The 14,789-nt window shown below is 44.4% G+C and overlaps 2 protein-coding genes and 1 long non-coding RNA gene across 3 annotated transcripts in view; all 3 read left to right on the top strand.

Annotated features, from left to right (window-relative positions):
• aqr (aquarius intron-binding spliceosomal factor) overlaps nt 1-2,250 on the top strand; it is a 29,046-nt gene extending 26,796 nt beyond the window's left edge. Inside the window, 3 exon segments of the mRNA XM_043263121.1 lie at nt 250-415; nt 1,046-1,159; nt 1,910-2,250. Of these exon segments, the coding sequence (XP_043119056.1) occupies nt 250-415; nt 1,046-1,159; nt 1,910-2,149 (520 nt within the window). The 3' untranslated portion in view covers nt 2,150-2,250.
• A 509-nt stretch (nt 2,251-2,759) lies between these two features.
• On the top strand, nt 2,760-4,868 carry LOC122361613. Its single transcript, XR_006252985.1, has 2 exons — nt 2,760-2,963; nt 4,186-4,868. It is a non-coding gene; the product is annotated as an uncharacterized LOC122361613 (long non-coding RNA).
• Nucleotides 4,869-8,199: 3,331 nt separating this feature from the next.
• LOC122361452 (gap junction delta-2 protein-like) lies at nt 8,200-13,455 on the top strand. The gene is made up of 2 exons (XM_043262205.1): nt 8,200-8,844; nt 9,661-13,455. Exons 1-2 carry the CDS (start codon nt 8,774-8,776, stop codon nt 10,517-10,519), a joined length of 930 nt encoding a protein of 309 aa, XP_043118140.1. The 5' UTR covers nt 8,200-8,773; the 3' UTR covers nt 10,520-13,455.
• The last annotated feature ends 1,334 nt before the right edge of the window (nt 13,456-14,789 follow it).

Here is a 14,789-nt window from a genome sequence, read left to right as displayed (position 1 = left end):
AATACTTCATGAATCATTTCTACGATGTTAGCTTTTTCTAAATATGAAGATCGACTGAAATAAAATGGTAAAATGTAGTTAAAATTTTTCATTTAGTTTAAGTGCTGCAATACCTAACACTAAAAATGCATCAATTTCTGATAACGGTGAAACCGAAGCGAAAGCGGAATGTTAAAGGTCGAATCAAATTTTAAACCGTATGTTAAATCAGCGCTGTGACCGATGTTTTCTGTCTTCCTCTTCACTCAGAGACGTGCGGCGTCTGGTCGTGGCCATGTCTCGTGCGAGGCTCGGCCTCTACATATTCGCTCGAGTGTCTCTGTTTCAGAACTGCTATGAGCTGACGCCAGCCTTTAGCCAGCTGACCGGCCGACCTCTGCAGCTGCACATCCGGCCCCATGAATACTACAGCTCTGTGAGTACCACCGGCGCTTCTCAGCACGCCTGGAGGAACGGGGGTATCTGCGGTAGTTTCAAAAATCCGTCGGAAAAAAAGTTCTGATAGCTTTTGCATACACCCTTACGCTCATCTTGCGCTTTTTATACAGCAGATGTGGTGAATGCCATCGAAACCCAAACTTTTGATTGGAATCGGCTGTTTCTGTGTATTTTGGAAATGCGAAAAAGTCAAGAAATACTAAAACTTCTAATTATATAGTTATTTCAAAAAATTTGACCGGGCGTACGCGTCGTTTGGGGTGTGTGAAGAGAGTTCGTGTTCCTGGGTGATGTAGTGTCATTTATTACTTTGTCAATTATTTTGCTGATGATAATGAAATAGGCCTAAGTGAGAGGCTTAAGACTTGTCATATCATATGATTTGTTGAACAAAACTGTTAAAATGCATATTAATGTAATAATATAGGTCATAATAAACCTGTAGCGCACAATGGCACTATGCTTTATTATGATTCTTAATATTTTGCGCAGGCTAATAATGCTTTCACGGGTTCTCTATTTTGTGTATGTCGGCACATTGCTTCAAATTTGAGTCTTGTGACCGAGTTTTGTGGATAACTCTGCTTCTCTCTCTCCCTCCATCCAGACGGAGGGGCGCTCGGCCCGGCCTGATCAGGTGGTCAAGGACATGCCGGAGATGGCTAACCTGGCTTACAACATGTACATGCACATGATTCAGAGCATGCAGCAGCACAGACAAGTAAGTAACGGAGAGCGTGTGAGGAGCTATCCTTCAGTGAAGCACGTGATTGAAGAAACGTATTTGTTTTCTGTCTTGTGTTTGACTGTAAATGATCCAGTGTGTTGCAGAGTAAGCTAAACACTGACTGAATCTGCATGCGAAGCAGCTGTGTTTTTCAACGTTATACTCTGCCACGAACAAAGCGAGGTCCCAATGAGACCTTTTGGCTTTTGAGCCCAGTTAGGGACAGAACGGTGTAATTTAATTTTCATTTGACAGTCTAAAAACCTCAATTGTTATAGAGATTTTGTTTTTAATTAAATGCAGTTTATTTGCAGTTCTGACACTGGATTTCCATTCACCTGATTTGTGCAAATCCAGCAATGCATGACTGAAGGGAGCTCACTTTGAATTTTGCGTACTGTATAATGCTCATTAACATGAATGAATGAACGAACCGCTGTTTCTGCGTTTCTTACTGCCTGTCTTCATTTAGCCCATCTGCTGTTTTGGTTCTTACCAACTAAAGGTTTAACATTATGCTTAAATATGTGGTTTATATCAACTTTATTTTTAAAAGTTTTTACACTCATTTTAGGGTTTAGAATGACCTTATAGACATTGGTGTTGTTTTAAAGCAGCAAAATGTTTTTAGAAATGAGTCGTGTTTTTAGGACAAAATATTACTGGTGCAGTTTAACAAAGGCACTGTCCTTTCTCTGATTCACGTCATGTTTGATTGACGACGCACTGCTTCTCTTCCTGCAGCAGCAGCAGCAGCAGCTCCTGGATCCTCCTCGTCAGCTGCTCAGTTCAGAGGAGCCCATGGAGGCCGAGGAAGAGCGTCCCGAGACTCAGAGTCCGAGTGAAGAGCAGCAGCCCACAGCCGCTGAGGAAGAGGAGGGACAGGCGAAGACGGAGGAGGAAGAGCAGGATCATAGTAAAATGCCTGAACACCCGGGCAGAGACAGCGACAGCGGAGACAGTGACGAGGACGGAGAGGCCTAGAGGACCTCGCTCACATACAGAGTATTACCGAACATCGAGGGTTAAATGTTCATTCATCTTTTGTAAGAGAGCTTTTGTAATAAAAAGAAATTAAAAATGAAGTCTTTATGTCATGCCTTTTATTTATCTAGATATATCAGTGCTATCAGACCATTAATTGCGATTTAATCGCGTTTTTGAATCGCGATTTTTTTATATATTAAAGCTGTATGGTTTTAAAAGTAAATATAGACATGGAAATATTTTCAAAGTATATGCTCTGTGTAAATTAAAATACTCATAAATATACACAATACACACCTTAGATGTGTGTGTATATGTATATACAGTATGTATGTATGCATGTATGTATATATATATATATATATATATATATATATATATTTATTTATTCTATTAGATACCATCTATATATTTTAGATACCATCATTCAAATAGTAAATTTGAAATGAGTTTCATAAAATTATTTAAAAATAATTATTAATAAATTAAAATAATGTCATTTTAATGTTTCAGTAATAATTCTTTTATTTAAGTTGAATAATTTATTTTTTAAAGCTTTGTCTGATGGTAATTTCCCTGTCCTATAAACGGTGAACTTGAGCACATATCTGAGTGTAGATCACATGAATGTGTCGCTTGTGTAACTCGTGAAAGACGTCTTTCTCCAGCCGTTCCTGAACGCTGCCAGAGCTGTGAGCGACCGCTGGAAACACGGCTTCATCGGGGTCTCTGGCGTCTGTCGGCAGCAACTCCACGAAACATTAACAGATCTTTCGAGAAGAATTCTTACGCAACTCAACGCTCTCTGCCAGTAAGTCCTTTCATTTTCACAGGTTGAAGACTAGCAGTGTTTGCTCGGTGTCATTTAACATTTGATGTGGCTTTAAAGAGTGTGCCCTATGTAGTGTTTCACCAGCTTGCAGGATTTTTGTAAATGCTCTCATTAATAGCTGGACATTAAAACGAAAGCACAGGAGCAGAGCGTGATGGTGTGATTTCCTCAATCCAGCCGTGGTTTTTACTGTCTGACAGACCGCACGCTGGTCACATGTCTCATTCACTTTTTTTTTAATGGCTTTAAACCGTTTAGTGCATCAAAAAAAAATGAAATGCCCCGTTTGGTTTCTTTTTCCTTTGGCGTTGCTTTAAAAATAAATGAATAATGTAAAAACAGTTACTGGGTTAAATACAAAAACGTGGAGCGGGGCAAGATGTGCCACTTCTTACTCTCATGAAGGAGAAGATGCATGAAGGTAATGCTGTTGCACTTAAATATATATTTTAGTGCGTCTGTAATCGACTGAAATTAATCAAACTAAATGACACGTTTTCATTCTCAAATGTCAGATTCAAGACAAAAAAAAAACTTAAGTTTTACACTTAAAGGTTCAACTTGAACGGACAAAAAATGCTTCTGCAGTATTTAATAATCTCAAGTAATGTTCATTTCAGCATTTACTGACACAGTTGTAAAGTCCTGTTGTTTAATTAGTTAATGCACTAAACGATTTTATTCAACAGATCATCAGATGAATTACTTTGAATTATTTTTATTGCACTTGCTCGCCATCAGTGTTGCAGGAAATGTTGTCATCTCTTTAAAAGCTGGTTTTCATCCTGAAGGAGTTTGCTCATCTCTTTAAAAGTGTCTTAATCGAGGTTTGGAGAAATGTAGCATCGCATCGCTTGCTCGTCGATGGATGCTCTGCAGTGAATGGGTGCCGTCAGAATAAGAGCCCGGGCAGCTTGACGGCACCCATTCACTGTATGTTGATGAGACACTGATGCAATGCTAGAGGGAACGCTCCCGGGCCATCCAAGAGGTAGATGTGTTTTAGATTTCTGCAAATGTTCATTTCTCGGGTGCACTGTTCCTTTAAGGGAGTGACGTATTAATATTCTGAAGGCAGGTGTGCATCCTGATTAAAACCCAAAGTCTTCCTCTGGAGAACAGCGCAGCTTGGTGAAGTTTGAAAAAAAAAAGAGCAGTGTGTGAATGAAATGTTAAAAGGCTGTGTTTGGTGTTCCCGTAGCGCAGGATGTCGTGCGGCTCGTGTATCTGGGGCATCGTCTGGCTGCTGGTGCTGCTGCTTCTCGGCTGGCCCTTGAGCATCATGCTGGGGGGTCTGTACGGCCTCGTCGCCCCCCTCACCGTCTGCCTGGGTCTGGACCGGCTCGCTGACCTGCTGATGGAGGGAGCCAATCTGGGCAGGAAGTGTGCCCTGAACATGCGGCACGGCAAAGCACTGTGCTGAGAGCGACAGCTCGGCCTCACTTCAGCTGTATTAATAATCTACGTGAACTGTGCCTTTGATTCTCTGTGACTAGAACGTGATGCTTAAAGCCTTACAGATGCTTTTTTTTGCTTCCTTTGTTTCTCCTGGGCTGTTTGAATATAGAAAATGATTATGTTCTGCCACCGATGTCTGAGTTTACGGTGTTGAAATACAGTACACTTGCATTACAAGAAGAGTTTGTTAACCTCTCTTCTTTAGAGAGGACGCAAGATGCAGTTCTTCAAAACCAGGTCCTTTCCAGGTCAAGAATGAGCTGAAGTGTGAGTTTGTATCAACGCATTATTGTGGATTATTCTCTGAACGGTGTCTCACGCATTAATGAATAAACTGATTTTCGGCTCCATGCACTGCAGCTTTAACTAAAACTTGACTAAATGTTTGTTTCTTGAAATAAAAAAATTAACTTTTGCCTCCATAAACTCCTGATTCCTACCTGTTTGTATTTATTAGGGGAGTTAATTTTTGGTATAGGGACGGATTAAAAGATCTTCAGAATTAGGGCAGCTATTATGCTAGTCATAAGCAACTAGTTAATAGTGAGAGCCGATCACTTGAGTAAAGTCTTACCAAAATGAGTTTTTCTTAAGTTTGATGTTCAAGTGCTGAGCGACGCTCTGAGGGCGGCTTGTTTTAGGAGTGATGATGAAATGGTACATCTGTGCCGAGAATAATAATCATCTCTGATGAATATTAAAGTGGAAATGCTGCTATTTTTAAATCTGCTGGCGGGTTAAGGGACATGTTTAGTCTCGTGTCTGAAGAATCGGAGCTGGCTTTCATCCGCAGGTTCAGGATATAAGAGGAAATGTGAGTTCACACGGGATTGTGCTGAGTTTGTATGGAAGCAGTAACTGGAGACTGACTGTGGTGTCAGATTAGAGAGACGGCAGGAACTGAACCGTCAGGAACTGCAGATCCAAGCAGAGTAACCAGAGAAACCTTCAGATCTCCAGCAGCTCGCTCAGTGCCGCCCTCTGCAGGACCAGAGTCTCACAGTCTGTCTGTCCTTCTATCTGTCTGTCTGTCCATCTATCTGTCTGTCCATCTATCTGTCTGTCCTTCTATCTGTCCATCCTTCATTTGTCCATCTGTCTGTCTATTTTGTCTGTCCATCCTCCATTTATTTCTGTCTTTCCATGTCTGTCCGTCCACCTGTCTGTCTCTCTGTCCATCTGTCTGTCTGTCCATCTATCTGTCTGTCTGTCCTTCTATCTGTCTGTCCTTCTATCTGTCTGTCTGTCTATCTGTCTGTCCTTCTATCTGTCCATCCTTCATTTGTCCATCTGTCTGTCTATTTTGTCTGTCCATCCTCCATTTATTTCTGTCTTTCCATGTCTGTCCGTCCACCTGTCTGTCTCTCTGTCCATCTGTCTGTCTGTCCATCCATCTATCTGTCTGTCTGTCCATCTATCTGTCTGTCTGTGCATCCGTCTGTCCATCCATCTATCTGTCTGTCTGTCCATCTATCTGTCTGTCTGTCCTTCTGTCTGTCTGTCCTTCTATCTGTCTGTCCATCTATCTGTCTGTCTGTCTATCTTGTCTGTCCATCCTCCATTTTTTTCTGTCTTTCCATGTCTGTCTCTCTGTCCATCTGTCTGTCTGTCCATCCTTCATTTGTCCATCTGTCTGTCTATTTTGTCTGTCCATCCTCCATTTATTTCTGTCTTTCCATGTCTGTCCGTCCACCTGTCTGTCTCTCTGTCCATCTGTCTGTCTGTCCATCCATCTATCTGTCTGTCTGTCCATCTATCTGTCTGTCTGTGCATCCGTCTGTCCATCCATCTATCTGTCTGTCTGTCCATCTATCTGTCTGTCTGTCCTTCTGTCTGTCTGTCCTTCTATCTGTCTGTCCATCTATCTGTCTGTCTGTCTATCTTGTCTGTCCATCCTCCATTTTTTTCTGTCTTTCCATGTCTGTCTCTCTGTCCATCTGTCTGTCTGTCCATCCTTCATTTGTCCATCTGTCTGTCTATTTTGTCTGTCCATCCTCCATTTTTTTCTGTCTTTCCATGTCTGTCCGTCCACCTGTCTGTCTCTCTGTCCATCTGTCTGTCTGTCTGTCCATCTGTCTGTCTATCTTGTCTGTCCATCCTCCATTTTTTTCTCTTTCCATGTCTGTCCGTCCACCTGTCTGTCTGTCCGTCCTCTATTAGTCCATCTGTCTGTCTGTCCATCCTTCATTTGTCCATCTGTCCGTCTATCTTGTCTGTCCATCCTCCATCTGTCTATCTGTCTGTCTGTCCATCCATCTGTCTATCTGTCTGTCTGTCCATCCTTCATTTGTCCATCTGTTTATTTTGTCTGTCCATCCTCCATTTTTTTCTGTCTTTCCATGTCTGTCCGTCCACCTGTCTGTCTGTCTGTCCATCTATCTGTCTGTCTGTCCATCCATCCATCTGTCTGTCTGTCTGTCCATCCTTGGTTTTTCCGTCTGCCTAACTCGTCCATCTGTCGTCTGTCCGTCCGTCCTTCAGTCTTATCTATCTAGTTATTAGATTGTTAATACTGTGTTGACTGCACAAGTTCCTGTGTGTGCACAGCCTATCTCTCTCTCTCTCTCTCCCTCTCCGTCTGTCTCTGTGTGCGTGTCTGTCTTCCTCTTTTTTCCTCCCAGCAGTCCTGAGGGGAACCTTCACCAGCCAAAATTGCCTGGTTTTAATTTCAAGTTTGTGCTGGCAGCACGGGGCCATACACACAGGGCTGCCTCGCGGCATGCGGTGGAGGAAGCACATTCGACAGCCGCCGTGGTTGGACTCAGTTTCTAAATATTTCATTTGTGTTTGAGATCAAGGATGGAAAAAGGCCTGAATGCCTCTCTGCGCTTCTGCCATATGTGATAAACCCCACACTGCGTTCCTCGTTTAACCCTCACACGTACAGAACCGTCCTCCTGACTGAGCGTGTGTGGATTCACGCCCGATATTCTGATGATTGTTTGAAAAAGAGCAGCATTTTGGTGCATTTGTAAAACGTGATTTACTGACATTGATGTCTGAACGAAGCATGTGACTTCTTGGGTCTAGCGCCGTTTTTCTTGCACGGTCAGTAGTTTTACTGAATATTCAAGACAGATTCATGACATGTACAGCCTGTTCTCTCTCTTGCTGAGCTGTTCATCTCTTCCTCTTCCTGATGGGAGCGCTTTGAAACCTGACGTTTTTATTTTATTAAGGAACTTTTCTTGGACTGGTCTAGTTTTGCCAGCTTCGTACAAAGATTCAGGTGTTTTTTTCTTCATGCGCACAGTGTGGGAATATCTGTCGATATAATAATTTTTTGCTGTGCCATACTTTGCTTGAACATGTTTAATATATGACGTCTCCATCCAACAATTGAACGAAGCTACCAGAATAGCATTTTGATGGAAGGTCGTTCTCAGAAAGTTACCAATGCAGCATTTTTAACAGACGCTATTACCACGGTTACAAGATAAAACGTGTGTAGTGCATTAGCGAAATGATTTTTAAAATGCATCCTATAAATGCAAATGGCACACCAAGAGTGCTATCCCTAAGACTTGGGGCGATAATTGATAAAATGTTAAAACGCCAAGACACGAAATATTGTGACACCGTGTTTGTCAAAGTGAACAAATGTCTTCGGGGACACTGTAGTCCCTTAAAATAGTCAAACTGCAAAAAAAAAAAGATAGTTTGGCGGAACTGCGCATGTCTACCAGCGTCCGATGGGCGGGGTCAAAAGTGTCTTTACTTAAACAGAGCATCAGCTGACGCTTTCGCCTCACTGTGTCCAGAGCTGCTTCACGTGAACAGGGCGGAGCTGAAGGTCCTGGCTCTCCTCAAGGACGTTTGCGCTCCGACAGCTGTGTCGTCTTTCCATTACACGCAGCAACAAGTATGAACCTCAAGCCCCCAAAAAAAAAAAAAAGGTGGAGGTCACCTCCGCTCTCCTCGCCATGACACGAGTTCAGCATCCCCGGAAAGAATCCGGCTTCATTCCCAGCGCATGAACATCATCATCATCATCATCATCATCATCATCATCACCTTCACCTTCATCATCACACATATGAAAGCCGCGCGTTTTGGCAGCTCGCGATAAAGCCCCACATGACGCAGCAGGGCTCTCCACGGCACTGAAGCCATATTAAAGCCCGCCGCCCTCCACCCACACCATCAATCTGATGTGGAGATCGAAGATAGGAGGGCTCACATGACTCCACTCCAGACTGGAAGACGAGGAGAAGCGTGGCATCTTCCAGCATCAGCACTGCCACAGCTGGCGCAGCTCGTAACGGCGGACAGCGGGAGGAAATATCCACGCTTTTCCCTGGATTTGGAGCAGAGTCTGCGGATGAGCAGCGATGGGGGAATGGACCATACTAGAGAGGCTCTTGGAGGCTGCTGTTCAGCAGCACTCCACTATGATCGGAAGGTAAGAGCTAATGTCAGTGCATCTGACGCCGAGATTCAGCTCGTTTCGGTCGGGTGCAGTCGCCCATTCCCCCCTTTAAAATACAGTATAGCGTAAGGATAGCAAACAAACACGACCTGACAAAAAATATTACATAAAAAAATGCAATGCAATCCTTTCGATAGCGAAGGGTTTCAGCACCGGACAGCACCCTTTAATTCAAACGACGCTTAACATCGACAGCTTTGTTTGTTTCGTGGTGTGTTTGAACGCTTTTGCTTCATTTCAAGCCACGTTTGAACGCAGGCGAAGCTTCTTGCCAGGTGTGCACAAAAAAAAGGCGTCACCGCCTATTACACCTTCTTCAAAGACCGTAGAAAATAGAACAAAATAAAAAAAAAAACGCATTTATGTAATATCGCAGCCAAACGCATCGAACGCACCTGTGTTTATTCAGCTCCCTAATAACCCTCTATCGATACGAAACACGCCGCTTGTGAATGTATTTGTGTCAGGTGTTTTATCGCTTTATTTGAAGCCACCCTTTGAGGCAAATACGCGCTTTTGCCAGATGTGCGTTTTTCGTTAACTGAAATGTGGTTGAGAATGCACCGGGCATCGTCCTACCCTTACTAGTGAACTTTTTCCTATTTATTTGTGTCTGCTTTGTATTTCATTGCTTTGGCGATACAGTACCGAGTGTGTAATCTGCATAATCCATACGCAGCACTCGGTGAGAACGTGAAGAACGCAAAGAAGCGCAGCCCCGGTTTCAGCACCGGACAGCTCCCCCGCGTATAATTGACACGTTTATGTTTCTGTGTGCTTGTTCTTTAGGATCCTGCTCACCGTGGTGGTGATCTTCCGGATCCTAATCGTAGCTATAGTGGGAGAGACGGTGTATGACGACGAGCAGACCATGTTTGTCTGTAACGCCTTGCAGCCGGGCTGCAACCAGGCGTGCTACGACAAAGCGTTCCCCATATCTCACATCAGATATTGGGTCTTCCAGATCATAATGGTCTGCACGCCGAGTCTCTGCTTCATCACGTACTCGGTCCACCAGTCGGCCAAGCAGAAGGAGCGACGCTACTCCACCGCCACCGTCCTCCTCACGCTGGATAACAAGGAGCAGGATTCCCTGAAGCGAGAGGAGGCCAAGAACCAAAAGATCAAGAACACCATCATGAACGGAGTACTGCAGAACACGGAGAACTCCACCAAAGAAGCCGAGCCCGACTGCCTGGAGGCCAAAGAAATGGCCAGCTCGGGCACGAAACCGGCCAAGTCCAAAATGCGGCGGCAGGAGGGCATTTCCCGGTTTTACATCATCCAGGTGGTGTTCAGAAACGCTCTGGAAATCGGCTTCCTGGTGGGCCAGTATTTCTTGTACGGATTCAACGTGCCCGCCGTGTACGAGTGCGATCGATACCCGTGCATCAAGGAGGTGGAGTGTTACGTCTCCAGGCCCACGGAGAAAACCGTGTTCCTCGTCTTCATGTTCGCGGTCAGCGGCTTCTGCGTGGTCCTCAATCTGGCCGAGCTCAATCACTTGGGCTGGAGGAAGATCAAAACGGCCGTGAGGGGCGTGAGGGCCCGCAGGAAGTCCATCTACGAGATCCGGAACAAGGATTTGCCCCGGATGAGTATGCCCAATTTCGGCCGCACTCAGTCCAGTGACTCCGCCTACGTGTAACGGGCGCGTAACGAGAACCCGAAGCCCGCGCGCCGCCGAGATCGAGACCGTGGACGAGTGCCGTCGCCACGTAAGGTTCATGAATTGCAAGAACACGGGGTAGGACTTTTTTGTTACTGTTTTAAAGACTCCACTGGCAACCGCGGACGACAGACGCGTTTGTAAAGCGGTTCACTACTGAATAATTAATGCGACTTTTTAGCAACGTTTGTACTCTGAGACGTACACAAAGAGCAGATGCTGATACCTGAATGCGTATTGCCTCTCTAAAAAGCTGCGGTGACACTTGACATGACACTGTCCGTGCCGCGCGCGCACAATGCATGCTTTATGATTCATCGCGCTAAACTCCAAGCGGCTCCACGACGACTGCTGTGACATGAGCACTGACATGTGAAGTGTGACCGAACCAGCTGCTCTACTGTACTTGAAGGGAGTAAAGGCGTCTTGCACTAAAAAGTGAACGTGATGCTGACATAATATCGCACATCGGGAGAGTCTCGAGCCACAATATTTCATGTAGCTATCAAACACTATCGCTTCCGCTGCGGTTTCTTTCTTTTTGGTTGCCTGTACCGCACCATTGACCTTAACGTAGGCTATGTGATGAGCTCCAAATCTGCTGTCGCGTCCTTGTGTGTGTGTGTGTGTGTGTGTGTGTGTGCGTGCGCGTGCGTGTGTGCGTGCGCAGGGGTGAATTTGCTGCAAACGCTTAAAGTCTGTGACGATTTCCTTAATTTCGACACCAAAGCGCCCTCTGCTTTCATTTGTGACGTGTTTTAATCGCGCTTAAGTGTAATCAAGTGCCATACCTGTATATAAATATATGCATATATACATATAGAATCTATTCTGAAGAATATAACCATATCCATAAAGCAGATTTATTGCTTGAATTATGCTCACCGCGTCCAGACCTGCTTTAGCTCTATTTGCTGTAAATGAACTGAAAATGGCACAACGCGTTGTCGCTTCTCTTTCGTTTGGGAAAAAAAAAAAAAAAAAAACGGCCAGGTGGGGAATAAAGCGCTGGTCTTTTCCACGCAGGACAGCCGTCTTTGCTCGCTAACACACGACGGAACAGCGTTTCAGCAATGTTTTGTGCTCTGGGGCTGTTTTTTTTTCTTTTTCTTTCCACCCGTGTAGTTTGTTTTGGGATTCACGTACTGTTAAGTGAAAAGCCCACGCCTGCCGCATCTCTTCCGCTCTCGAGCGGGCGCGCGCTTTCACTTCACGCTGGTTCGAGGCTTCGCTCAGAAGCAGAGCCCCGGTGCATTATCGTCAAGATGTCATTTTGTTTCTCCTCTTTGAATGGTTCTTTATGATTATGCCACCATGTATTTATGACAAGCAAATGCGTGCACAGAGAGGAGATGTTCTCTGCACTTCTGAGCTTGAAGGGAAAGTATTGCATGTTTAAGAACTTATATTCAAGAGAATTTCGGGGGATGAAATCTTATGCGGCATTCGCTCGAGTATTGATATGTCAACCCCCCACCCCACCCACCGCCCCCAACCCCCGCAGATGCTTAAAAACTGACACGTCTTGAAGGTCACCGAGGATAAAGGACAGTTTGTGACGGACCGTCCCGGATGGAGCCTGACGGGATGACCCCTGGGACGATGGACGTTTGGTGTTATGAGAAGGGGGCGGGCTGGTGGGGACGGGAACAAAATGGCTTGGCTGTACGGTGCGATCTTCCCTTTTCTGTCAGTTATTCCTCTCGCCTTGGATAAGCATTCCAGGACTCCTGAGATTTTTACAACTTTGTGGTCCTTACTGAGAAATGAAAGCCCAGAGCCGAAGGACTGTACTGGACCTGACAGAGCAAAGCTTTAATAAAACATGAACTGGTATCTCTCTTGCCTTATATGTACTGCAGTCTCCCCTCCCCTCTCTCTCTCTCTCTCATTCTCTCCCGTGCATTTTCTGCAAGAGCCGACCTGGGGTTTTTAGAGCTCCTGCTAAATGACAAAATGATTGGGTTATGTATGAATGTAATTCTGCATGCTGCGATGTGGCATACATCAGGCGACGCGGCGCTGCAGACCCCGCAGACGGAGAGACTCTTGAGATGCATTGCGCACGCCGGGATGTCTCCGCTGCGGTCCAAACCGACGAAACGTTGTCTTGTTTGCAGGCCTGAGATGACCGGACGCGCTAGCATGGGACGCCGTTACCGCAGGTACACGAATCACAAAACGCATAGGGTGTTTCGTTTTTTTTTTGTTGCAGTTTCTCCTCCCCCCGGAGCTTCATCATCTGAGAGCAAACGACGGTGTGAGGGCGTAATGTCGCAGCACCTCGTATGCACTGCAATTTTATCCTGATCGATTTGCATATTGGTAAAAAAAAAAAAAAAGAAAAAAAAAAGGGCCTTGCATGTAGTGAACGCAGAAAACGCCGGGCTGTTCCTTTCTGAGCCTCCGGTCCTTGTGGTTTTGAGGATGGTACATGTGTAAACTGAATGAAATGAAGATGGATGATATACTGTGAATTAAATCCACTTCTTTACAAAGATGGTGATGAAAGTGACGGGCCTGATCTTTTGTTTTCTTGCCGTACTCTCTCACACACACACACACACACACACACACACACTCATGCCGCTCCTCTGAGATTTCATTGAACCGCAGTGTCCTGGAAGGGCTGCGCAGAAACTCTGCAATGCACAACTGCTCTCACCTGCACATCACTGAACATGGCCGCTGGAAATCTCTTCAGTGTGTGTGTGTGTGTGTGTGTGTGTGCATACACAAAAATAGCACAAATGTCAAAGAATGATCTTATCTAACGACTGTTAACCGGGGTGATGGGACCGTATGTTATTAGTGTATATTAGTGTTTGTCAAAGTACTGTGTAATTCATTTGATGTTGATAGATTTCCAAAGTAAACACCAAGAGCTACGAATAAAAAGAAATGCCTCCTTTAAAGCACGCGCCCATCTTATTATCATTCATTTGTTAGTTCATGAAAAATAAGATTGTCTTTGTTTGATTGTCACTGAAAGCCATGACTAGAATTGGTACTAGATATCTCAGTCCAAGTGATCTGTGTTTGATTACGGGAGATTTTGTTTGTATAAAGAAATTATTAGTTAACATGAACAATGTCCCTTTGTTAGCTTTATTAGTTCGCTCTTAAAAATAAAGGTTCTTTAATGGCCATCTTTCACTTTTCCAAAAAAAAAGGTTTCTTTGGGGAACCAAAAACACTTGTTCTGTATCCCTGTGTAAAAAGAATAGCTTTTGGAACCTTTTTTTTAAAGAGTGGTTTTAATGGGAAAAGGTTACGTAAAAAAAAATACCCTACAATCCAGAAGCCAAAGGCCTCAAAGTGTGATGCAGGTTGATATTTGGTTTTATCCGTGTCAGATCATGATAAAAACACATTTTCATTACGCGGATCGGTTCAGGATCGCAGCTTCGTGGCATAACCCGGCCACGTCTGACTCTAGTGTGATGAAAGCAATTACTTTGAGAGCTCCAACAGACACACACACACACACACACACACACACACACACACACACACACACACACACACACACACACACACACACACACACACACACACACACACGTGCACAGCGAGGTGATGTCTGTCAGTCAGCGCTGGCAGTATAACATTTCATTAAGTGAGAACTATATAGGTTATCTGTTGGCTGTTGCGGTATCTTCATCTGAGCAATTAAATCCCATAATGCCCTAATGATTGTGATCAAATCCAATGACTGGTAAAAGACGCACACTAATGCTGTAATTAACCGAGGAATACTGAAAAGCAAGCTGATAGTTTCCAATTAGAGCCTGCTGAATTGACAAATCAATAATTTCCTTTGATGTTATCTTTTATTTGTTGTCAAGCAGAGCATCTCTCTCTCTCTCTCTCTCTCTCTCTCACTGCTGTCAGGTGAAGCGAGAAGCCCTCTTAGCCAGACCAATTGTTCCTGATAAATGTATACGATACAGACCATTTGCCAGCCAATAAAATTCACCGGTTGACCAACCCTAATCACTAAAAAAGCTGTTCTCTGTCTAACAAGCTTAGAGCAGGCCAAACAGACTGAGCAAGTGGAAAAAAGAAAGCGGTAACGGCAAATGGAAGAGAAAATGGGAAAAGAGCTAAAGAAATGATACATATATGAGTTTGTATTGTACAGAAGAAGACACAGAACCCAGCTCTTAACCACGAATGAGCCCTCTCGCAAAAAAGAGAAAGACTTGATCTTTAACTTCTGTAGATGCACTGTACTTACTCTGTGTAG

The sequence above is a fragment of the Puntigrus tetrazona genome, chromosome 17 (assembly GCF_018831695.1).
Source record: "Puntigrus tetrazona isolate hp1 chromosome 17, ASM1883169v1, whole genome shotgun sequence".
Taxonomy (NCBI): domain Eukaryota; kingdom Metazoa; phylum Chordata; class Actinopteri; order Cypriniformes; family Cyprinidae; genus Puntigrus; species Puntigrus tetrazona.
The sequence above is the reverse complement of the archived record's forward strand: the minus strand, read 5'-3'. Positions and strand labels throughout refer to the sequence as shown.

Excerpts from the sequence above, each read along its gene's own strand:
- LOC122361452 (XM_043262205.1), top strand. The coding sequence starts at position 8,774 with ATGGGGGAATGGACCATACTAGAGAGGCTCTTGGAGGCTGCTGTTCAG. Across the intron at positions 8,845-9,660 it reads CACTCCACTATGATCGGAAG|GATCCTGCTCACCGTGGTGG; the intron begins GTAAGAGCTAAT and ends CTTGTTCTTTAG.